The sequence below is a fragment of the Eleginops maclovinus genome, chromosome 8, assembly GCF_036324505.1.
Source record: "Eleginops maclovinus isolate JMC-PN-2008 ecotype Puerto Natales chromosome 8, JC_Emac_rtc_rv5, whole genome shotgun sequence".
Classification (NCBI taxonomy): Eukaryota; Metazoa; Chordata; class Actinopteri; order Perciformes; family Eleginopidae; genus Eleginops; species Eleginops maclovinus.
The window spans coordinates 18,763,324-18,788,718 of record NC_086356.1 but is presented as its reverse complement, the minus strand read 5'-3'; the positions used below and the strand labels follow the sequence as shown (position 1 = coordinate 18,788,718).

The window sequence follows — 25,395 nt, the reverse complement described above, 5'->3', positions numbered from 1 at the left end:
TGCAACCTCTTGTAGTGAGGCTTAAGACTGTTTTGATCTCTCTGTTGAGTAACTAACCGCTCTGATACTCAGTCAGCTGTGAGATTAGTCCCTCCACTCACTGTACTGCCTGCTGACCGGAGCGCACCTCTGAGGCTCTGCAGGGAGGGAACATGAGCGATACCATGCAGGTTAGTTGTGTAAAAGGAGGATTTTTTTAGTATTTTATGCATTTCAGATTCATAAATTGCAGGACGGTTTATACGAAATCAACTATTTATTAATGATTTGTACTTTACCATGGTTCAGTAATCATCGCCAGTTTAATACATTTAGCCTAAAGTGTATCCTAAAAACTTCATAATGTTGATCACAATTAATCCTGTCATCATTAGGCTCCAGTGTGCCCTTTCTATTATTCGATGGTATTTAAATTTGGTACAAACAAACCTTGTAATTTTATTCAGAGTCAGTTGAGTTAACGACAGGTTATGTAATAGGACCAGAACGAAATCCATACTCGTACTCGAGCCTCCGAAAACCTGCCGGAAGTATGCAGCAGCCTTCTGATCCGTAAAGCTGTACCTCAGCTCACACATGGCTTGTTAATGCACAGTAAACCTCAAACCTCTGTGCCCTATTAACCAATGGGTTACAGTCTTTAATGATGTCTATTGTGAAACTAAAATCCCCGCTGAGGCTGTTTATCATACCATTAATGGGAACATGTTGTTGTCAAAGCAGAAGGAAGTCACTGATTTGATAATCCAGAGGACTGTAATGTATTCAAGTGTATGTCAAGGTGGGTGTCCAGTGACCCCTTAACCTTACTTCACCCCTGGTAACTGCATCCTTGCTTGGACGACAACCATCTTTGAACTCTGCTTTAACTTTGATTTCCTGTGCACACCTTTCTGCATCTGGTGCAGATGTAACTGTATCAGGGTGAGAAAATCTGTCTATAGAAAGACAGACAGACAGGAATATGATCACCTGGCAACATCCTCAAAACCGCCTCTGTGGTATTTCCTGCTACAGCATGTCTTGCATTTTTCCATGGTGACATACACATACACACAGACACATACAAATACCCACAAAAAATGTGCACAATTGCTGGGTGTCTGTGTCTCATTTTGTTTGTCACAATAAGTTACAGGTGTGTTGTTGACATCAGAATACAGCTGACATGGTGTGGTCCAAACCAAGGGCAGCAGGAATGGGGGGTTTGAAAGAGGGGAAGTTATTTTCAAATGCACACCGCTGGCTCTGTTTGGCGTAGCAGATGGTATGAAGCATTGCAAGGTTTACTGAATTTCTACAAGTTTATTTCTAGTGTAAATAAAATAAAATAAACCTTCATCATTACAACAACATAAAACAACCAGCTTTCTCAACAAGAAACTGAGAAAATATGGTATTGTGGTTTATCATTACAGTCCTGGAATTCCATTAATTCCTCAGGACGTTTCTTCCATTGCTCCAGGTACTATTGTTTGTGTTGCCTTTCAAATGAAATCCGTCATCTGGTGTGACAAACAAAGGTACCATTGTACGTCAGGAGAAAATAAATCCCAACTACAGACACCCTGTCAAATCTCACCTAATCGAGTTTAGCCCTGAGATGCTGACAGCTGGACTTCATCCAGGGATTATGTGAGGCACTAATTTTACCCTGCGGCCCCATGGGGTCTGGATTCTTGTATAACAGGTCTGGGTCAGTGTGTTTGAACCCTTTCTGCAGGTGGTTTCTAAGTTACAAGGCCGATAATTAGAAATGACTACCACCTTTTATATAATTCTTCTGTAGTCGTTATTAGAATTGTATATTATCAACAGTGAAATTGAAATGATTACTCACAGTTTCTCAAATAGTAATACATCAAATAACAAAAGTCAACATGATGCATTAGAGGAAAAGCCAAGGGTTCAATCATTACGATATATTGCTTGGAAATCATGGAAATTAAGCGCAAATCTATCTGGTAGATAATGAGCTAATTCAGTGGACGAAAGTGTTGTGGCTATCCTTCCACTTGCATGGCTAACAGTTCAGTGAAATAATGTTTGGAATGATTGATCCTTTGAATCATGGATAAATCTCAGTTCCAGGCACTTAAAGCTGTCTTTCTTCCTTTCCAGAATATGAATATTCATCAACATGATTAAAAGAATATTCTGTTTCCCACTAATTTTGAACAGCAAGAAGAGGTGCTGAGGCAGATTGAGAGGGAGGTGCGAATGCGGGAGGGAGCCAGTAAGCTGCTGGCAGCTTGTTCCAGGAGAGAGCAGGCCCTGGAGGCCTCCAAAAGCCTGCTGACCTGCAATGCCCGCATCCTGGCCCTACTCAGCCAACTACAGAAGATGAGGAAAGCTCAAATCCTGCAGAGAGCGGGACGCAGGTCAGATATATTGAATGCACTGGGTGAAAAGAAAGATCATAGAGCTATTATCAGTGGAGAGGGACGACAATCCTCGCACCAGCCAGTAGAGTTCAGACAAGTTAGGCAAGGCAAGTTTATTTATAAAGCACCTTTGAACACGAGGCAATTCAGTAATTTACAAACATGAAAACAATAAGGGCATAAAGAAACTATATAAAAATACATAGTATAGTATAAAATAAATAACCATTTAAAAACACTCAAAAAGCGAAAAGAATAAAAGAATAAAATAAAAAAAAGAATAAAAGTCAGCTGGAGTGAACTTGGAAATGTTGCTGAAATAATAATTCATACAGTAAAAGAAAAGAAAAGGGGAGTGACAATTCAATGAGATTTAATCAAATAAATATGTATATGCAGGGAACGTAAGCTCTTGGGAGTGAAGGCTTTGTATGGTAACAGGCAGGTTCGCTCCCTTTAAAGAACGCATGCAGCGTTTGTTTTTTGTCAGAATACATTTGAACTTGGTTTCTAAAAACACATGGTTTCTATTTTCTCAACTTTAAAACAAGCCTTTGTTCAGATGTGTGGGTTTACCTGATATGTTGTGTTGATAGTGCCTTTGTGCACGTGACATATGCATACAACCTTTGCAAGCATAGGCCTTGTCCTTTATGTAATGACAGACAGACGAGAATTTGAATGAATACAATCATTATTTCTTGGAAAAAATGTCATTTCACACGTTCAATTACACTGCGTTACAGACATGTGGATTCAACTCAAGGGTATTATTCTTCAGGCTGTCATTACTGCTGTCGTTTATTGGATTCCATAAGTGTCACAGTACATACTGTACTTCTACATCATGGTTCATGTACGTATGCGTCTGTTTCTTTTACTGCAGGCCCTCTGAAGATGCTGTGCCGTGTTTTGGAAAAGTATCTCTCTCAGGTGAGGGCGTCACAAAATACATAGTCCCACATTCATAAAGATACTTGAACCTAGCTCTTATATTTCTAACTTGAAAAAAATCTGCCCCCTGTAGACCTGCGTATCCCGCTGATGTGGAAAGACTCAGAGTACTTCAAAAACAAAGGAGGTGAGAAAGGATGCTGTGATCCGGGGAACTGACTGCACTTCTGTGAATCAATAACGTTTGATTGCTGTGTTGCCTCTCCAGGCATTTAATATTATTACATTTATTTCTTAAATAATTACTTTACAGTTTAAATTAGCTAATGTAAAAATTAATATTATTTTGTTGTTTTAGTTTTTGCGACGACGTCACTTCCGGTTTAGTCACTTCCGGTTCAGTCTCTTCCGGCGATCTTCCTGTTGAACTTAGCTGGGTAGAAAGAATGGCCGACATGTGCATCGGAACATAATCACTCAGCATCCACTTGGAGGCATCAGAGTGGCAATGCCGTGAGTTGTTTGATTGTTAAAGGACATGTTGAAGATGTTATATTATGATGGATTTAGTTCGAAAAACTGTTTGATGTGTTGTATACAAGCTAAAAAGTGATGCAATTGTCAATCAGAATGCCTCATTTCAGTATTGGACAGTTTCTGTTGTTATTTATAACTATGCATAACGTGATGTTAGTCATAAGGTTGTCATAAATAGACACAATATTTTTGTATTATTGTATTTGCAGTTTTCACCGTCTGTTGATGAAGAAGTGAAAGTAAAAGGTCAAGCTTACTACGACTTTGTCTCATTGGCTACGGTTTAACTCAGTGTTTAGTCAGAGTTTCGACACACTGCACGAGAACACTACAGTGAAAAGGCAGCATTGGATGTTTTGAAGTGGTCGCGATGGCAACAAGCAACAGGTCGGCTGTCGGCAGTGCTAGGAGCAGCAAAACATCAGCATCATCAGTAAGGGCAGCCCATGCTCGGGCTGAAGCAGAAGCAGCAAAGGTGAGAGCTTCATATGCTAAAATTGGAAAAGGCTGCTAGAGAAGCAGAAAGAGCTACTAGAGACGCTCAAAATAAATTGGAAACTATAAGGTTAGACACAGAGTTGGAAGTGCTAACCCTTCATAGAGAAGCTGACGCAGCCATAGTGACAGCTCGAGTGTTGGAAGACGCAGAGGCGATGCAGTCTGTTATCGAAGACGGGAAATCTGAATCCGAAAAGGGGAAAATCGAACGCACCAGTGAATACGTTCTATCCCAGATCAGCCTTAAAAATCGTTCTCCTTCCTCACCCTTACCCGTTGCTCCCTCACTAAAAGCAAGGTCACATGACAGCTTCATATCATGGCATCCACCTGTGGAAGACGATTCACAATTACAACCTGTCAGCAGGGAAAATGCAGACATCAAGCAACCGTCTCCACCAGAATTATTTGACCCAACTAAAACTGAAACAAAGGCTAAGGTTAGTAGAGCCAACCCCACCATGAATGCTCATGCTCCGTCGTATACTCCACGACATTTCCCTCAAACTGGCACACCCACGTCCAATTTAGGGGAGCCTTTGGCACAGTATTTGGTACGAAGAGACCTTGTGACTTCAGGGCTGTACCAGTTTGATGACAAGCCCGAGAATTATCGTGCATGGTACTCCTCCTTCTCAAGTGCAGCCAACGAAGTCAACCTAACAGCAACCCAACAGTTGGACCTCATGACCAAATGGCTTGGAAAAGAATCTAGTGAACAGGTTAAACGCATGCGATCGGTGCATGTCAACAACCCCAATCTGGCTCTAGACAAAGCATGGGAACGGTTGCGTGAATCTTATGCTGCCCCCGAAGTCATCGAAAAGTCAATGTTCCAGCGCCTGGACAACTTTCCTAAGATTTCAGCCAAGGATCACTTGAAGTTACGTGAGCTTGGGGATCTACTTGCAGAGATCCAAGGTGCTAAAGAAGATGGATATCTGACCGGCTTGTCCTATCTGGACACCTCTCGCGGGATAGGACCAATCGTGGACAAACTCCCTTACGGGCTTCAGGAGAAGTGGGTGTCCGCAGGGTCACGGTACAAAGAAGGAAGCGACGGGCGTTTCCCCCCCTTCGAGTATTTTTGCAACTTTGTTAGCTACGAGGCAAAAAAGCGTAGCGACCCTAGCTTCATTCATCAAGGCAGCACCACAACACCCACCAAACCTGACAAACCATTTTCACGGAACTTTAACACCAACAAACCCATCTCAGTGCACAAAACGGATCTTTCCACAACCAACGACCCTTACAAGAACTGCCCGTTACATAACAAACCCCATCCCCTTAAAAGGTGTAGAACATTCAGGAATAAACTCCTCGATGATAGAAAGGCCTTCCTCAGAGAGAAAGGAATATGTTTTAAGTGTTGCGCCTCCATCTCTCACCTTGCCAAAGACTGCAGGTTCTCTGTGAAGTGCTTTGAATGCAACAGCACCAGTCATGATACAGCCATGCACCCTGGCCCACCTCCTCAAACCGTCAAGGCTCCTTCACCGTCACGAGAGTACGGCGGGGAGGGAGAAGACGATCCCGACATTGCTGTCGTTGGAGCAAGCTGCACAGAAGTTTGCAGTCCAGGCCAGTGGAGCCGCTCATGCTCAAAGATGTGTCTCGCAAAGCTTTACCCCAAGGGTTCAAAGGACATGGCCATCAAAGCCTATGTGATCCTGGATGACCAGAGCAATCGCTCATTAGCAAGACCAGAGTTCTTCAAGCTGTTCAGTGTGAAGAGCAAACCATTCCCGTACCATCTCAGAACTTGCTCCGGCATCATAGAAACATCCGGCAAGAGGGCAGAAGGATTCGAAATCGAGTCACTGGATGGCACAGTGCTCATTTCTCTCCCACCACTCATTGAGTGTCATGAGATCCCGAATAATCGGTCTGAGATTCCAACACCGAACGCTGTTCTTCATCAGCCTCATCTCCATCACATTGCCGAGCACATCCCTGAACTGGACCCAGAGGCAGAAATACTACTGCTGCTCGGAAGAGATGTCCTTAGGGCACACAAGGTAAGGCAGCAGGTCAACGGACCGCATAATGCCCCCTTTGCCCAACGTCTGGATTTAGGTTGGGTAGTGATAGGAGAAGTGTGCTTGGGTAATGTACATAAACCAACAGTCAACACGTTCAAGACAAACGTGCTAGACAGCGGTCGCCACTCAATCTTTCAACCCTGTACAAGCTTCATGCATGTCAAGGAGACGCCCCGTAGCCTTAACAGGTCTGGTACAGCACCAGAGAGTATGCTAGGACAGACAGTGTTCAACCGTACTGAGAACGACAACAAACCTGCTCCATCAGTGGAAGACACCATCTTCATGAAGATAATGGACACAAACGTCTACAGAGACGAAGCTAACAGTTGGGTCGCCCCACTGCCCTTCAGAGAACTACGCCAGCCTTTACCAAATAACAAAGGGCAGGCAGTCAATCGGTTCGCATCCTTGCAACGAACCTTGAAAAGAAAACCAGAAATGGAAGAACAGTACGTGACATTCATGAAGAAGATATTTGCAAATGGACATGCAGAGGAAGCACCATCGCTGACAGAAGGGGAGGAGTGCTGGTATCTCCCAACGTTTGGGGTTTATCACCCACAGAAACCCAATCAGATCAGGGTTGTCTTTGATTCCAGTGCCCAGTACTCCGGCGTCTCCCTCAATGACGTGCTCCTCACTGGACCCGATCTCAACAACTCCCTCCTTGGAGTGCTTTTACGCTTCCGGAAAGAGAGGGTTGCAATTCTTGCAGACATCCAACAGATGTTTCATTGTTTCTTAGTGCACGAAAACCATCGCAACTTCCTCCGGTTTTTGTGGTATAAGGACAGTGATGTGAACAAGGAAGTTGTTGAGTACCGGATGAAGGTCCACGTCTTTGGCAACTCACCATCTCCTGCTGTTGCAACTTATGGGCTACGAAGAGCCATAAGAGAGGGCTCACGAGAGCATGGAGCCGATACTGTCGCGTTTGTAGAAAGACACTTCTACGTGGATGATGGCCTAATATCCCTACCATCTGAAGCCAAAGCCATCGACCTCCTCCAGCGAACACAGGCCTCTCTCGCAGAATCAAACCTGCACTTGCACAAGTTCGTATCAAACAGTCCAGAAGTCACAGAGGCTTTTCCACTGGAAGATTGTGCTCCAGTCGTCAAAGACCTGGATTTAAGTGGAGAAACTGCACCCACACAACGGAGCTTAGGTCTACTGTGGGAGATCACGTCTGACACGTTCACCTACTCTGCATCAACCGTGGATAAACCATTCACTCGACGTGGAGTCCTATCCACAGTCAACAGTATTTTTGATCCCCTGGGTCTACTGGCACCTGTCACGATCCAGGGAAGAGCCCTCCTTAGAGAGCTTACCTCTGAACTATCTGACTGGGATACACCCCTCCCGGAAGACAAATCAAGCAGATGGGAAGATTGGAGAGATTCCCTCCAAGACCTGAAACAGCTTCACGTTCAGCGCACATATACGACAACCTCCCTCACGAAAGCTGTTCACAGGGAATTGTGTGTGTTCTCGGACGCGTCAATCAAAGCCATCGGGGCTGTGGCCTACTTGAAGGTGGTGCAGGAAGATGGGAAGACTGAAGTAGGTTTCGTTATGGGTAAGGCCAAGCTGGCACCCCTGTCAGAACCGACAATACCCAGGCTTGAGCTGTGTGGCGCAGTCTTGGCAGCAGAGATGGCAGACCTTATCCAGGATGAGCTGGACCTGAAGTTAGATGCCATTAAGTTTTACACAGACAGCAGAGTAGTGCTTGGCTATATTTGTAATGAAACAAAACGATTCTACACATATGTCTACAACAGAGTCCAACGAATCCGGCAGTCCTCAAAGCCTGAGCAATGGCACTACGTATGTACCAAAGACAACCCTGCTGACCACGCATCAAGGTCTTTACCCGCATCCCGCCTGGCGCAGACCTCTTGGTTCACTGGACCTTCCTTCCTGTGTCAGCCACCGGCAGAGAAAACGCAGACAGCTGAGAGGTTCAGTTTAATCGACCCTGAAAAGGACTCAGAAATTAGGGATGCACCGGATCCTGATTTTTAAGATCCTGCCGGATACCGGATCCACTGCTTAAGATACTGCCGGAACCGGAACCGGAACCGGATCCTACTCGGATCATCAGCTAGTACATTATAATGCAGTGAAAACCACTTTACAGTTCATTACTTCATTTCCTTTCCTTAACAGATGAAACATACGCAATAACTTCTAACATTATCTATTTTATTTCAATAGTTACTTGGAACACACCGCTGAAATGTGCAGCTTAACGTCATTTGTGTACAGGCTTATTGTTCAACTTCTGTTCAATCCAAAGAACAAAGAAAGAGAGCAAAAAATTAGATTATTTATTACTAAAGAGAATGAGGCCTGTCATAAACAGCAAGCCATAAAGTGCTCTTTGAAAAGTAAAAGAAAAGAGTAAAAAGAATCCAACATAGGCCTACTGCTTTACAAACTAAAATATAGCAAATGTAGCACATGTATAACTCTTGGATACAAAATGTTAATAGGCCTGGTAAATGTAATGAAAAAAGATGTAGGCTAATAGTAGCCTATTAACTGCAGACTGATGTGGTAGCCCCAACTCCTGCTGAAGAGCTGACAGCCTTGATTTCGCGCTTGAAGAGTGTTTAAAGTGGCCTACTGTTTTCCTGCCCAGTGCGAGCATGTCAGAGATACTTTTTTGGGATAGAAGGCTTTCGTGTATGCACAGCTGGAGCGTGTGTGCGAAGCAGCCAGCACTGGGAATGCCAGCTTCGGACATGGCTTTGCGCATATTCGCAGCGTTGTCCCTCAGGACCAGGTGACATTTGTTGACAGGTATGTCCCACGCTTTCATAATGCCTTGCAGTGCGTTTGCGATGTTAATAGCTGTGTGTCTTCCATCGAATGCCTCGCATTGTAGGATAGCAGTCACGCGGTTGAAATGATCATCAATCCAATGTGATGTTACGCTCAAATATGACTGAGTGGTGTATTCGCAAGTCCATGTGTCACATGTAAATGAAAAGGCCTGCGCTTCCTTGACATGCGCTCGTATACGGGAAGCTACCGTTTCATACATTTCAGGAATTATTTTATCAGCAAAGAAACGCCGTGAGGGGAGTTTGTAACGAGGCTCAAGCAATTGCACTAGCTCGGTGAACCCAGTGTCTTCCACAATGCTGTATGGTTGCAAATCAACAGCTATCATTTTACCGATTGCGGCATGTATGGCATTGGCTTTTGGGTTGTCTGAAGCCCACGGTTTGTTTGGTACAGGGCTAGTGAAGTTGGTAATAGTGGTCTGAGTACCACTCTGTGACTGTGCTGCTGTGGTACCTGTAGCCTCACTGACGTTAGACTCGGCCTTGCACAACTCATACATACTCCGTTGGATGCTTTGCACGGAGATGTTTAAACAGCGGAGATGTTGAGTAGTGTCTAGTGTCTTTACCTCCACGAGCCAAATTTGTACTGCAAAGCTTGCATATCGCGCGACTTGAATCTCCCTCTTTCAGTTCAAAGTACTGCCATACAGCACTTTTTCGGCTCAATGCATCCATTTCCGCCGACGACTGCTAGCACAATGGAGGTTATCTTCTTTAAACATTTAACGACGTAATCACGTTGTGCGTACGTGCTGTAGGATCCGGTCCGGTTGGGGCACCGGGTCCGGCAGTAACCGGACCTCGTCAAAAACGCCACTATCCGGCAAAACCGGACCCCGGATCCTGGATCCGGTGCATCCCTATCAGAAATCCGACCTCAGGTACAAACTTCTGCTACCCACCTGGAGGAATCGGTACTCAACTCCGGACGCTTCGAGCGCTTCTCCACCTTTACTTCACTGGTAAGAGGAGTTGCATTCCTCGTACACATGGCAAGATCCTACAAACGTTCAAACCAAGACAGCAAGTGCAAAGGCTGGCATAAATGTAACTTACCTCGGACTCCAGACGAAATGGCACAAGCTGGGAAAGTTATCCTTAAAGCAACCCAGAAAACAGCCATGGCAAAAGAACTGTCAGCTCTCCATGCCAACAAACCCATACCAAAGAGCAGTCCTCTGAGGACACTCAACCCAATCTTGGAGGATGACCTTATCTGCGTTGGAGGCCGACTACAGCACTCTCATCTTGCTACCGCAGAGAAGAACCCGATAGTTCTGCCCAAAGGAAGTCACATTTCCCTACTGCTCACACGGCATCACCATGAGCAGGTGAGACACCAAGGCCGTCATCTAACGGAAGGAGCGATTAGGGCAGCAGGACTGTGGCTCTTGGGAGGCAAGAAGCTCATCAACTCAGTAATCCACAAATGCCTAACCTGCCGCAAGCTACGTGGAAAGCTGGAAGAACAAAAAATGGCGGATCTGCCCTCAGAACGACTTGAAATCTGCCCTCCTTTCACATACGTGGGCCTCAACGTATTTGGGCCCTGGTCTGTTACAACCAGACGCACCAGAGGAGGACAGGCAGAGAGCAAGCGTTGGGCCATTATGTTCAGTTGTATGAGCTCCAGAGCTGTTCACATCGAGGTAATCGAATCTATGAACACATCCAGTTGCATAAATGCCCTCAGACGTTTCTTCGCACTCAGAGGCCCGGCTAAACAGCTCAGATCCGATTGCGGAACCAATTTCGTTGGAGCAAGCAAGGAGCTCGGGATGGACAAGGCAGTGCATAGATACCTCAGCGAACAAGGATGCAGCTGGGAATTCAACCCTCCGCACGCCTCTCATATGGGAGGTTCCTGGGAGCGTATGATCGGCGTTGCCAGAAGAATCCTCGATTCAATGTTTCAACGGCAAAACACTCGCTTGACCCATGAAGTGCTATGCACACTAATGGCGGAGGTCATAGCGATCATGAATGCACGCCCACTCTTACCTGTGTCTACGGATCCCGAGAAGCCCTTCATACTTTCTCCATCCATGATCCTCACACAAAAGTCGGGGGTTCCACCTCCCCCCGGAGACTTTTCCGACAAAGACCTGTACACAAAACAATGGAGGCAAGTCCAGGCCCTTGCAAACCAGTTCTGGACCCGCTGGAGTCGAGAATACCTACCTTCGTTGCAGCACAGACAGAAGTGGACAGTGCCCCGAAGAAACCTTCAGGTTGGAGATCTGGTTCTGCTCAGGGACAAGCAGGCCGCTCGCAACTATTGGCCTATGGCCAGAGTCAATGCCACTTTCCCTGGGAAAGATGGACATGTAAGGAAGGTCGAAGTGAAAACAACTGACCAAGGCAAGGTCAAAACCTTTCTCCGGCCGACTGCAGAAATTGTTCTGCTCCTTCCTAAAGACTGATAGACAGACTATATTTAAGATCTGTACAAGTTCTAAGTGACCTCACATAGGTCAGGCGGGGAGTGTGTTGCCTCTCCAGGCATTTAATATTATTACATTTATTTCTTAAATAATTACTTTACAGTTTAAATTAGCTAATGTAAAAATTAATATTATTTTGTTGTTTTAGTTTTTGCGACGACGTCACTTCCGGTTTAGTCACTTCCGGTTCAGTCTCTTCCGGCGATCTTCCTGTTGAACTTAGCTGGGTAGAAAGAATGGCCGACATGTGCATCGGAACATAATCACTCAGCATCCACTTGGAGGCATCAGAGTGGCAATGCCGTGAGTTGTTTGATTGTTAAAGGACATGTTGAAGATGTTATATTATGATGGATTTAGTTCGAAAAACTGTTTGATGTGTTGTATACAAGCTAAAAAGTGATGCAATTGTCAATCAGAATGCCTCATTTCAGTATTGGACAGTTTCTGTTGTTATTTATAACTATGCATAACGTGATGTTAGTCATAAGGTTGTCATAAATAGACACAATATTTTTGTATTATTGTATTTGCAGTTTTCACCGTCTGTTGATGAAGAAGTGAAAGTAAAAGGTCAAGCTTACTACGACTTTGTCTCATTGGCTACGGTTTAACTCAGTGTTTAGTCAGAGTTTCGACACACTGCACGAGAACACTACAATTGCATGGATAAAGTTTCATGGTCCATTTGCCAGATATCATTTTGTTAAAAGTTTAAGCAAAAGACTGAAATGATTGCCGAATGGGACTTTAGGAACTCCTGGTGTTTTTTTCAATCTTGTGCAAACAGTGTATACGAAATATCACCTTCAGATTCTAGGGGCTAATAAATATGTATTACAACCTTAATAATAATGAGCTGTTTTTATACTTCACTTGCAGAGCTCCAGCGCTGTGCTGTCTTCTGTCTGCTGCAGTGTGGTACAGAGATCCATGACACGGATGTGGTGATGGTTGACAGGACTTTGACTGATATCTGTTTTGAAGACACTATCATATTGTAAGGGTTATTGCAACAGCTTCTTAGAGATTCAGTTTTATTCAAATCCAGCTTAAAATACTTTTAATTTACTTTTTAATTTGTGTGTGAGTAGCAACGAAGCAGGTCCCGGGTTCCAGCTCCGCGTTGAGCTGTACAGCAGTTGTGCTGTCGAGGATTTCTCCCCCGGGGCTCTAGGACCCAGGAGATCGAGCCGCCTGGGGGGATCCGTGGGACGCTCCTCCGGGAAAAAGATCCGTGCTGTGTTTGAGTCTGCCGCTGTTTGTGGAGGAAATGTAGGAGTTGGAAGTGTGTCACCGCCTCTATCCCCTGACCATTCTACACTGTGAGGATAACAGTTCTCCCTAAACACATTTGCAAGAGACATTTTATTATAACTCAGACAATAACATTTTGTTCATTGCGTTCTGTCTTAAGGGGGCCTAAGTTTAACCTGCTGGCTCACGCAACACTGACACTTGATCATGTCCAGGAAGGTTTCAAGACCCATGATTTGTCCCTGGCAGCAACAGGTGAGAAATCTCAATCTTTTTCTTGTGTCCCCTCCTGTCCCCCCTCTCTGTTAAGTTATCCTCCTTGTTTTCCCAGAGGATAATCCATTCTGGTTGCCTCTGTATGGCAATATGTGCTGCCGCCTGGTTGCTCAGCCTCTGTGCATGATTCAGCCCGTCATAAGTGGCCAACTCAAGGTTAAGGTGATTTCATTTTCATATAGTGTGCTGCCTTGTGATTCTTTCAATATGATATCACTTTCATATTCACTGTATGAAATGATTTTCTGATCCTTCAGGTTGGAGAAGACCTTAATTGCTGGCAAAATGGCTTTAGCGTTCTCAGGGGGAAAATTCTCCTCTGCTATCAGAGTCAAGAAGACATGGAGTCTGAGGACAAGCCATTCCTGAAAATCCCCATCACACAGGTTTGTTCTACATGAAAAATCCAAAGCAACATATAGATGGATTTATTTACTGTTTTATTCATATGAATTACAATAAAATGCCAAGGCAAGGAGTGCACTGGTGAATAAATGAAACACACCCTAGAAGAGAAAACCAGCTGGTGAGACTCCAGAAATTTTAATATATTGTGAAATGATTTATATCTGACAAATGATGTTGTATATGACAGTTAATCCCAAAATAAACAATACCCCCCTAATACATTCCTACTTCAAATATCGAGACAGTTTGTATCTTTTTTTAGACACAACAACCAAAATAATATTGTACTTCTACTCTATTCCAATACATTTATCAGACAGCTGCAGTCAGCAGTTACATTTCAGAGTAAGATGAACATAAACTACAACACCTGCCAAAACAACTTCTACTTGTTGACATGATTTAAAGGTCTCCTGTTATGCTATATTTGAACAATATATTGTAGGTTAATATCTATACAAAACATGTCTGTGTAGTATTTTGCTCAAAGTACCAAACAGATCCCCCATCGTAGCATGCCTCATACCCCTCTTTCAGCCCTGTTCCTGAAGTGCTGATTCTGTGACTGTTGCTTTAAATTTGAGCTGAGCTGAAGCTGGCCACGCCCCTTTGGAGCATCATGCAGCTCTCTCTCTCCTCTGTGAGAGTTTTCTACCAAGAGAAGATACTCAACTAAACGCTGCAGTGATTAAACCTCATAATATGTTCCAAACCACATCCAGCATTATTTCTGAAACACTTCTCAGTGTTTACCACTAGAACAGAGACATTATATGTATTATATATACAACAACTCTAAGTCCCTCCTGCAGACATCCTGCTGAACACACAGACACACAGAGGTGCTGCGGAGGGGGTTCAGCTCACCGACTGTATATGGGGGACGATAAGTTGGGACATGTCACGTGGGCGGGACGTTGCCAGGAGTTCAATGTAAAGCCAGCCCACATTTCGGTTATGATGTCATAACAGAAGCAAATCTGGATCAGCTCGTTTGTACCCCCGTTTTTAGAGATGTTGGTAAGGAGGAAAAAAGAGAGGGTTGTATTTTCTGACACTTTGTGAGTCTCCTTACACACCGGGGACACATATTTATGTATAGAAGACAGCAAAAAGTGCATTTTACATAATAGGGGACCTTTAAATGTCTATACTTTTTAAGGTATACTGTAGGTACAATTATCTAAAATTTCACTAGACTGTTTTGAGAAAATGCCAGAAAGACTGTTATTGTTGTGACCTTTCAGGGGGGCCTGCGCCCCTAGGTTGATAACAATGGATTATATATGAACACATATTAAAGTAAAATGATCCAAATTGTATGGTCGTAACAAAATGTACTTCCATAGCTGATATCCATTTTGTAAAAAGACATTTCAGCTGTAAATATCTCAGAAGGTTTACTGTAGCATCTGATAAATACCTTTAGCTTTTAACCAACTACTTTCAATCAACATTCAAATAGGTATCCAACAGTTTAATTTGAAAATGATTGTGATCGGTGTGTTTTTCTGTCAGGATACCATTGTCTGTGTCTCAGAGAGAGATCCTGACTGTTGCCAGACTGTAAACATCATCACATGGCATCAAGGAGAAGAAGTCACCCTCACGCTTATCCCTCACACTCCTGAAGACACCCAGCGCTGGACCAAGGCCATCTGGCAGCACATCTACAACATGAGTGAGGATGAACTAAGCAGAACATGTAGTCCTGTCTCCAACACTTGTTACCTGAACTAAGGATGAATTAATTATCAGCCGACAGCATTTCTTAGAAAGAGGTTGGTCACACTGAGTTGGATTTATAATAATAATAATAATAATAATACACTTTATTTGTAAAGCACACTTTGAAAACAAGGTCATCTCAATGTGCTTCACAATTCAATGAGAGTAGAGTTAAAAGGACCTACAAAACTAGGGAGCTTAGTTAAAAACAGAGCATACACGCTAAAAAAGTAAACTAGGACATGAAACCCGGACAGTCAGCAAGGGAGTTTGTTTGTATCTACCTTCATCTCACAACAGGTTTTGCATTCAGCCACCCTTTTGCAACAGGAAGGGAAAACAAATGTTGTGTTTTAAGGCATTCAGACATAAGATTGGTATCTATTTCTCATCTAATATTCAGCAAGCAACTGAATCTGCAATTTCGGTCAGACTGTGGATTTCAGATGTGTGGACTCATTTTCAGATATATATATTATTTGAAATAATTAACCTTAAAATGGATCTTGATTGCAAATAAGATCATATCTCTTACATGTCATAGTTATTTTAACTCTTTAAAAGGTACCATATACACATCCCAAAACACCATCTTTAACATCTTACTGGGGATGTAGTGCCTTCAGCATTCCCTATTCTGAATCCTGGGTATTCACAATAACAATCTTGTTACCATTCAACACTAGTCTTTGATCGACTGTGGTCTGCAGGCACCTGGCTGAACAGAATTTGTTTCTAAAGTTATCAAAAGTGTGCCAGGTAACAGTTCAGACCTTCTTTCCAAGTTTTTACAGGCTTTGACAGGCAGGAAGTCCTTTAGCAAGACTCTGCTGCTACTTCATGTGATACTGTACATAAAAGTCACAACATGCACCATCTTTTTTTCATCTCCCAACAGTTTTTTTAAGAGCTGAGAAACAAACTGCATTGTCTACAGCCTTGACTCAAACTCAGCCAGGTCTGTTCCTGTAAATGTTGGAGGGGATTTTTAACTCACATTAGTCCATATTTAAAACACCTGCTGATTCCTGCACCATGGGATTCTTTATTGACATTTTCCCTGCTTCGTTAAATCCTGCCTATCATGTAATGAATAATGTGTCGCAAAGAGAATATTTGTCTGATGCAGTGCTGAGATTGTACTGCCCTGGACTTTTTATGTCATGTTCTAAATAGACCGTTGAAAGATTGCAGGATTGGCTATCCATCAGTTCCCCTCAATGTAACATCTGCATTGTTTTAGAATACATTACCCTGCAGACGACATACTTGTGGTATTACCGTAATAATAGCCTGTCAGTCTGCAAACTGTTGGAATGTAAATAAAGGGTTAAAGCTAGGCGACATGCACTCTATGACTTCTTCTAAAGATGCAAAATACAAGCACTTGTACAACTTATAGTGAAATACAAATGATAGAGGAAGTGGCCTTTCTAACTTTTATCAAGCTGAATCATGAAGTTCTATCCCATTGCTCAAGCCTTTTGTTACAACTTTGATACAATAAGTCTGGAGAATTTGTCATTTTGTACTTTCAAACTAATTCTACAACATGAAACAATAGTAATTTATCCCAGCAATATCATTTGGAAATATGGCAGTGGTTATATTTAATTAACTTTATTTGATTCAATTACTACTATAAAAAATTACTTAAAAGTTGCTGTTATAATAGGTTTTATAATTAGAACACCAACCAACTATAATTTACACATAAACGTATTATTCCTAGCATAGTGTTTTGCTGTTCTGTGAGTAACTGATATACGTAACTCCTAGCTGTCTTCAAACCCAAACACACTGCCAGCTTTCAAGAACATTTGTATTCACAAACACTGCCATTTCATTTTGGGCATTAACACACTGAGTCATATATGTGCATATCAGTTGTGTTATTATTATTGTATTTATAATTCTTATGATTTTTTTTGTTTTAAAGAAAAGTCTAGACCACCCCGACTCTGGAGGAATTTATGGTGCTGTTTAGACTATTAATAATAATAGATTCAATTTATATAGCGCCTTTCCAGGGACCCAAGGCCGCATTCCATGTTGTGAGGACAGACAGAAAACAAATAATACAAACAAAAAGTAGGGCAAATAAAAGAGTAGAAAAAATAATAAATTAAAACAAAACAGGATCCTGGAGTTGTGTGTATTCTTGTTGACGATATCCAAGAGGTATTTTGCTTTTGCATCTTTAACAAATAATTGGAACTTAATTATAAACTCCCATACATTTAATATTTTTTCCATACTTTACTTTCCAAAAGAGGATGAAACTGGATTTTAGGATAGATAGACTGGATTGTGGTAGAGGTTGAGTCCCTTCTTCAAATAATTTCGGCTTAATGCCACAGTGAGTTGATTAGAGGGGATTCAGGTCACCTGTTGCGCCAGGTGTCGGTACGGGCTCCTTATTAGGGATGGAAAACAGCTTGTTGCTTCTCTGCTCTCGGCCAATCAGGCTGTTGTACAATCTTTCTTTGAGGGCTTGAGAGAGTTAGAGAACTGCACACCATGGGCACTCTGATCAGCAGGTATTGTCAGCCAGAAACTCAATTAAGAACGCTTTTCATTTTGAAGCCGAACTGAATCACATGGCGGATACACAAGTCACTCTCATTGACATTGCAAGTTAGTGACAGGACTGCTTAAATTAGTTTTTGCTCCTGCTGTCAAGAAAACAAACAAACAGCAATAGTGTAGGGATAAGTAAATGTGTGTCACAATTTGGGCGTGAACAAGGATTTGGTAGTTTGTCATGACTCATTTGTTCTCTTTACACCTATCTTCTGACTTTTTAAGTGTCCTCAGAGCAAACTCTTTCAGTACAGTGACCTTCATTGTGCATTTACAACACACTGCTCTCCTCCTGCAAAAAAGACAGCTCTGGCTGGTCATCTTTACTGACTATCTTTTTTTAGATTTATAAGCGTTTGCAGGGCTCATTCAGGCTCACAGTTGTTCTTGAGAAAACAGTCAAAGCACAAGTACAAGTAATTACTCTCAATTAGATCTCCGATATTTGATACATGGATTGCCTAGTATGTGGTACAACAGGTGTAGCGTTGTATGTTTTGCATTAACAGCATGTCACTGCACCTCAGGCTGGCATCGGTATTGAGAAAGTACATTGTCAATATGATTTGACAGCTTAGTTGCAGAGAGACACAAACTGATAATCAGATAACTGGCAGAAGCCTTACCATCACCACGCTTTAAGATCACTGATTCTACTTTTTTTTTGTTCGCAGGCCAATGGAAACAGTGTTGTCATCACTTGATGAAGATTGAAATGCAGAGCTCCAGGAAAGCCGTTCCAGTGAGGCAGGGATCGCTATACCATGAAATAGGTAGTGTAACACAATGCATCAAACAGTCACATGACTACTTCCTAATGATGTCAATCAACAGACACCTGGCTTCTCTGGCTTACCTTCATTCACCAATGCAGCTTATCATTTGGTCAAAGAAAAAGGTTTTATGTTTAATTTCACTCTGTAGAAGCAATTTGTTTTCATTTCTTTCTCTACAAAAAATCTATTTGCACAACCTTGACTCCAACCAGAGTTGTGTACTTAAAAAAGGTCTAATTTATTCCATTGAAGTGACGTACAAAATGCAGGGAAGCTTCTAAGGATTCATTGAGTACAGAATATGATTTACTCATTCTAAATAATTGAAGAGTGATGCCACTTTGGACGTAATACAATCCACATCTATATTTTCCCCAAATGGAAAACTGAGAAAACTGACAACAGGCTCAATGGATGCAAAGTCAGTAAAGCGCCTGTCAAATTCTGACAAGATGCTTTGCACTTGATCATCATAACGTGCACTCTCAAACTCCTCACAGTCTTTGCCCTGACGCTTAAGTTCTGTGTCCATGTGTGGAAAGTTCCGCAGATCACACTGTTGCAACCTGCTTGATAGCAGCAGCAACTTGCTTTTAAAGTGTTCACGGAGCTGATCATGGTGATGATGTGTTTGTTCTTACCCTGCAGCTCTAGATTCAAGTCATTGAGCTTGTCAGTCAGATCAGTAAGAAAGGCTAAATCCAAGAGTCACTGACTGTCTTCTAGCTGTGCATTCAGCATGGTTTGAACGTTTCAGAAATTCTTTAATTTCGGGCAACAATTCAGAAAACCGTTCCAGAAATGTACCTCTGCTGAGCCACCTTACGTCTGTGTGCAGCAGCAGATCTGGGTGTTCTGCACGGGTCTCCTCCAGTTGTGCACGGTACAATCGCCTCTGCAGACTCCTGGCCCGAACAGAACAGGCAATCTTGTTAGCCACATCCATCACGTCTTTCATATTTAAAATCTTCCGCACAATCCTTGCTGGTGAATTATACAATGGTAATTCAGGAAATCTGGGAAAGATTCAGACTGTTTGCACAATCCAATGAACCCAGCAGTACGTCCAATCATTCCTGGAGCCCCATCGGTTGTAATGGAGATGAGTTTGAAGAGGGGCTACTTGCTCTTACTAACGAATTCCATAAAAACCTGAAACATATCTGTGCCTCTTGTGTGCCCTTTCAAAGGCAAAATGGTCAGCAGCTCTTCTTTTACACTCATATTGTCGAAAACCATTCTAATGAACACACATAGCTGAGCCACATCCACAGCATCAGTGGATTCATCGAATTGCAGAGAAAAACACTCACATGTGTCAATATCATTCCTCAATTGCTGTTCAACATCCTCTGCCATTCCCTCGCATCGCCGTGTAACAGAATTTCTTGATAGCTGCACATCCTGAATAGCAGACACAGTCTCCTTTCGATTTTTAAAATCGGCATAAAGCGCATCTGCGGCTTCCATGAACGCTTCTTTCACAATCTCACCATCCTTGAAAGATTTCTTTCCTTTTGCAAGAACACGACAGACACGATAAGAAGCTATGGTTGCAGCCTTACTCGTGGTATTGGGCCTGGTAAAAATGGACTGTTGTGCTGCTAGCTGACTTTTCAATTCCTTGACTTTTCGGGCGCGCAGTGGTGATTTAGCTGGGAAGTTTGTATCGTAGCTCTTGTGGACCGTCTTGAAATGCCGCTCCAAATTCCCTTTCTTTGGTAAAGCCACATTTGCACTGCAGATAAGACGGACGGACTTGGCATTCGAATACATGAAACAATAATCCTCCTCCCACTCTGAATGAAAATGATAAGTTTTAGATTTTTAGCTTCTGCTGCCATGGTAGTATCCACTCGCTCTAGTCAAGCTTCTCGCGCCCTTCCGAGTCCTTAGTTAGAACCTAGCAACCATACCATGCGCTCACAGATAGAAAGAAGCGCGTCTTTGATTATGCCTGATCTACCTTACTATAGCTGTACAAATCTACACACTGCTTCACGCGATCAGCAGTTCATTGTGCCTATTTAAGATGTTTTAAGTTGGAAGTTTTAATGTAGGCCTATTTTACACAACAGTAGGAGGATAGCCTACACACAACATTTTCTCGCGATCGACTGGAACTCAGCCCGCCATCGACTGGTAGACCGCGATCGACTGGTTGGGCACCCCTGCCTTAGAGTGACATTTTGTGTATATGCAGAGACCCTGCCCTCCGCCAGGATTTCTTTTCCTCTGTGTTGTTTAGGGTTTCTCTAAAAACCCAGATAGCAAGATCATAAGCATGCTTCCAGTCAGTAGCTACAAAGAGTGCAGAGACAGAAGCTTCTTCAGAAGGAGTTTACAAATTGTGACCAAATAATCCTAATAATTATGCCCTTTAAAACACAATATTAAATCAAATTAAAGCAGCATTACTGATCTCTATGTTGCAACTTGGGAGAATCTAAGAAATCTTTGGGCCTGACATGTAAACTTTTAAGTGGATATGCCCAAATTCTTGCTCTCAGTTGCCTAGTTATACATCCAGCAGATAATAAGCAACATTTACATTCATTTAGAGGTGATGATTGTGTCTAAAGCGAGAGTGAACGGAAACAGCAAAGTACACTGATGTGACTGACGTTAGCTCCTCAGATCTGGAATGGAATGCAGAATTGACTGACAGTGATCTGTTCTTTTATCATACTGATCACATACTAGAAGCGACATGATCCATCGTCCAATTCAAAAGGGATGACAATAGCTCCTTTTATGATGCCTTAATCTGCATTGATGCAGACTAAACAATTCATACAAGATTCTGCTAATTGTTATATGGAAACATTTATTTGAATCAAGGGAGCTACAACATACTACACATGAGTGGATCAGATTGGAATGACCTACTTCAGGCGTTGGCGTTCTGACAGTATAACGAGACATGTAATCCCTCATTTGTAAGCACTGTCTTCATCTGCAGAAAGCTGGAGTGACGCCAGCCCTGAAAGCAGACAAACAGGACTGAGTAAATGGCATTATGTAAAAGGGCTAAATAATAGAGCCCAGCAATGACCTCAGACAAAGACAACGAGCAAGACACTGTCAACATGAATATCTGCTGATCAGTCACCCGAAAATAAACCTCTATAGGCCAACTCTTTCATAGCAACCCTTTGGAACCTGTGTTAGCACCTGTCGTTTTAACAATACGCTTAAACGTACTGCAAGAAAAAAATGAACAAGGAAGGAAAGACAATATACCGCAGTAAAGGAAAGCATGTCCCTCCAAATTCCCCTTTGTCAATCTTCAACATTTTTTTATTCTCAAAGGGAGATGTTTAAAAGTGATAGATCTGAGTTTGATATGTTTCGAGCAGAAAATAATGACTCCTTCCTCTTCCTTTTCAGTGACGCCCTCGGCTCCTGGAGAGGGTCATGTGATCCCGGATTTATCTGTTGAGATCCGCACTTTGCTCTCTTCCTACTACAAGGAGAGGTAGGCCTTTATGGCAGGGACACTCTCATTCTCACTTTAAGCCTGCAACAAATATGATCTACTTTCTCCTCTATGCAATCCTTCTCTTATTGCTCCACCATTAGATCACTTATTTGTTTTGACAGTCCATCTGGGCTTGCATTGTAAGGCGGAACTACACGCTACTGACTCTTAAGACATGAACATAAATGACAATGGAATTTGTGCTTTAATCATGTTGGTCTATCAATGAAGAGATAACAACATATCAATATCAACGATGATAGATAAGTGACATGTTCAGTGTCATACCTGACAGGTCCTTTCCATTGACAGACCTTTTTGGTCTCTATTTGTTGAAAATGGACTTGTATTTCCCTTTGTTTAATACTATAAAGTGAAGTTAATACTATCACATCAATTGCTTTGCCAGGTTTATTTTTCAGGACAGCTGATACAGTAATTGTAATCACAAATTATTATTTCTCAATCATGGGAAAGAACAATAACAATTGTCATGTGTGATTCACACACTGTTTGTTTACCCTATAGCAAGGGTATTCAAACTACGGCCCGGGGGCCAAATGCGACCGCAGGCCATTTTGAATCGGCCCCCAGCAAATTCTAAAAATATAATGTAATATGGCCCACAAATTAAACTTTTGCTTGTCTTATATTGTACTTCTCAAATATATATGTTAAAATGTATTAATGGGCCAACATTTCAAATAAATTTACTCATTTAGAGTTTAAAACATTTTCTAACAAATCTTAGTTGATTAAAAAAAGCCCAATAACTTATTTCTGTAACAAGCTTGAAATGTAACATATTTACTCTTATTATCAGCAATCTGAGGCTTCTGTTTTAAGGAATGAGCTGCCAACAAAATAAATGAAACCCTAAAGACAGACGGGATGTAGGCTGTTTTTTCCTGAAAGCGTTTTCAAGTATTGCGCATTATTCACCTACATTTGATTTGTTTTGCTAACTTATAACTTAACTTATGAGGCAATATTCACCTCTATAAGTGGCCCAGCTCTCCGTATATTTTTCTGTATGTGGCCCTCGTTGAAAAAAGTTTGGACACCCCTGCCCTATAGGATCAGCACTGACGTGACCTGACACGGGACATCCTGCTAAGCAAGATAAATACAGTTCAAACACACACTACCCCTCAAGAACAATGTGGGCTTTGTTATCACACACCGACTGCTTTTCAGACAATTTAACTTCTTAGATTAGCAAACATTCAAAGTTACAAGTTTAAGTCTGCACATAATGCACCTGAGAGTCAAATGCCACACATATTGTTCAGGAGGACGGTTTGTGTACCGAGAGAGGCCAGAGATTGGTCAAAAGATGTCAGGGAGAACAGGCTGTACCTTTGATATGTGTATGAAATATATGTGAAGTAGCAAGCTAAGAACACAACAGATAGTTTACAATGTGGGCTTTGTGTAGCCTTGAATGCCTCGAGTGTGTTTGTCCACCAGTCTAGAGTATTTCTCTCCATTATTCTAGTAGTATGAGTCAGTCTCTATTGAACGCACCACAACCATATTAATGCAGCAGCAGCTTAGACATGTTCCCTGACTTGCATTGAGTTTGACATAATCTGGGATGCTATTTAAAATGCACAAAATTCTTTGCAAAGTAGGTCATTTATTTATTTATAATTTTGTTTAGTGTGCAAAAACTCCAGAAAAATGTGAACTATACTTCCTTCTGCCCGGAAGGGATTAGAAAGTCAGTCAACTGTATTGTCAATCTTTCAGTTTGTGTGTGCAGACAGAAAGATCGAAATGCTGTTTCACACTGTTTGGAGATACACCCTACATACTTGTTAAAGATGTCAGAGCAATGATGTTTTGTGCATGCTCTGGAACATTTAATAAGATCTCATCCTCATACCAAAAGGAGAAATTGGCAAACTGTATACGGAAGAGTTCATGAATGGTGTCAACTGTCAGGAAATATGTTGTTGTGATTTTATCACCAACTGTGTGTGTGTGTGTGTGTGTGTGTGTGTGTGTGTGTGTGTGTGTGTGTGTGTGTGTGTGTGTGTGTGTGTGTGTGTGTGTGTGTGTGTGTGTGTGTGTGTGTGTGTGTGTGTGTGTGTGTGTGTGTGTGTGTGTGTGTGTGTGTGTGTGTGTGTGTGTGTCATTAACTGGAAAAACAATTCCTGACATACTGTACCTATCTTGCAGTGCATCTTTAGATTGGAACTGATGCATTAAGGCAGATATTTAAGAACACTTGCATCTTTTATTTGTCATTATACCGGAGTTGTCTTTTTTTCTCTCCTTCACAGTTATTGATGACCCTGCCACAGTCATCATGGAGGAGTGAGAAACCTTCGGACTTTATTAATTTGCTGTTTCCACACCTGGTCAAGAACATTTTAAAATATACAGGATTTAAAAGGACAATCTTACTAATAATTCATCTTTTTTCAAATTTCATATCAACTCTGAACTGTTAACCCAACCAGAAATGTAAAAAACAGACATAAATCCTCAAGGTTCATCATTGCTAAACATTGAAACTCTTTAATATAACTGTTGATATTGTTTTCCCACATGCACGCTCCATATTGTAAAAAGGCTGACGGCTTCATATTTCTAAATAAAGGTCTGATGCTTGTTACCCTGGTTCATCTTTGTGACTTCTGGCACTAAAATACTGAAACTGAAAACACAGGAGTTTCTTGTTTTTGATAACCTTTAGGAAGAGGAAATTAAAAAAAATCCACACTGAGGCTGTTGAGTGAAGCAATAAAAAGACACTTGCCTTAACATGTCCAAACTGGATTCCTTATCAGCAGTATCTTTGAAACATCTGCTTTGCATATATAGTGTTTAAAAAGGTCATCCTCATTCTACAACATGACATTTCCGCATTCAAATGATTAAATCATTTTATAGAACAATGACCCAGTAATAATGGCAATTACAGGGATGTTGTGATGTCAATAAGATAATTGCATGCAGTGTTTATAGTCGCAATGATGGGAGTGTCAGTTTTATTTTTCCAGTAGTCACGCCTGAAGATTCCTTACATTACATAAGGACGATAATAGACAGGGCAATAACATAATAGTAAGCAGCACATAAAAGCTGTGATGGTACGACAAACAAACAAAAACAAAGCTTAGCCAATCACAGCTCAATATAGTCTGATCTTTAGTTTTGTGTTCAGTCATGCTGCATTTAGTACTCCTTTCTAAATCAGAAAAGAAAGATA

At 42.0% G+C, this 25,395-nt stretch overlaps 1 protein-coding gene across 2 annotated transcripts; it reads left to right on the top strand.

The window, feature by feature from the left end:
• The first annotated feature begins 56 nt into the window (after positions 1 to 56).
• Positions 57 to 24,798, top strand: LOC134868980 (rhotekin-like). Of its 2 annotated transcripts, none has more exons than XM_063890414.1 (13): positions 57 to 170; positions 2,182 to 2,381; positions 3,271 to 3,317; positions 3,412 to 3,465; positions 12,549 to 12,666; positions 12,761 to 12,991; positions 13,084 to 13,178; positions 13,255 to 13,355; positions 13,457 to 13,585; positions 15,126 to 15,288; positions 18,593 to 18,691; positions 22,085 to 22,172; positions 24,464 to 24,798. In XM_063890414.1, the coding sequence occupies exons 1-13, from the start codon at positions 153 to 155 to the stop codon at positions 24,468 to 24,470; spliced, it is 1,350 nt and encodes a 449-aa protein (XP_063746484.1). In that variant the 5' UTR covers positions 57 to 152; the 3' UTR covers positions 24,471 to 24,798. The 2 variants fall into 2 exon arrangements, with proteins under 2 accessions (XP_063746484.1, XP_063746483.1); XM_063890413.1 differs by having other exon boundaries at positions 13,255 to 13,361.
• The last annotated feature ends 597 nt before the right edge of the window (positions 24,799 to 25,395 follow it).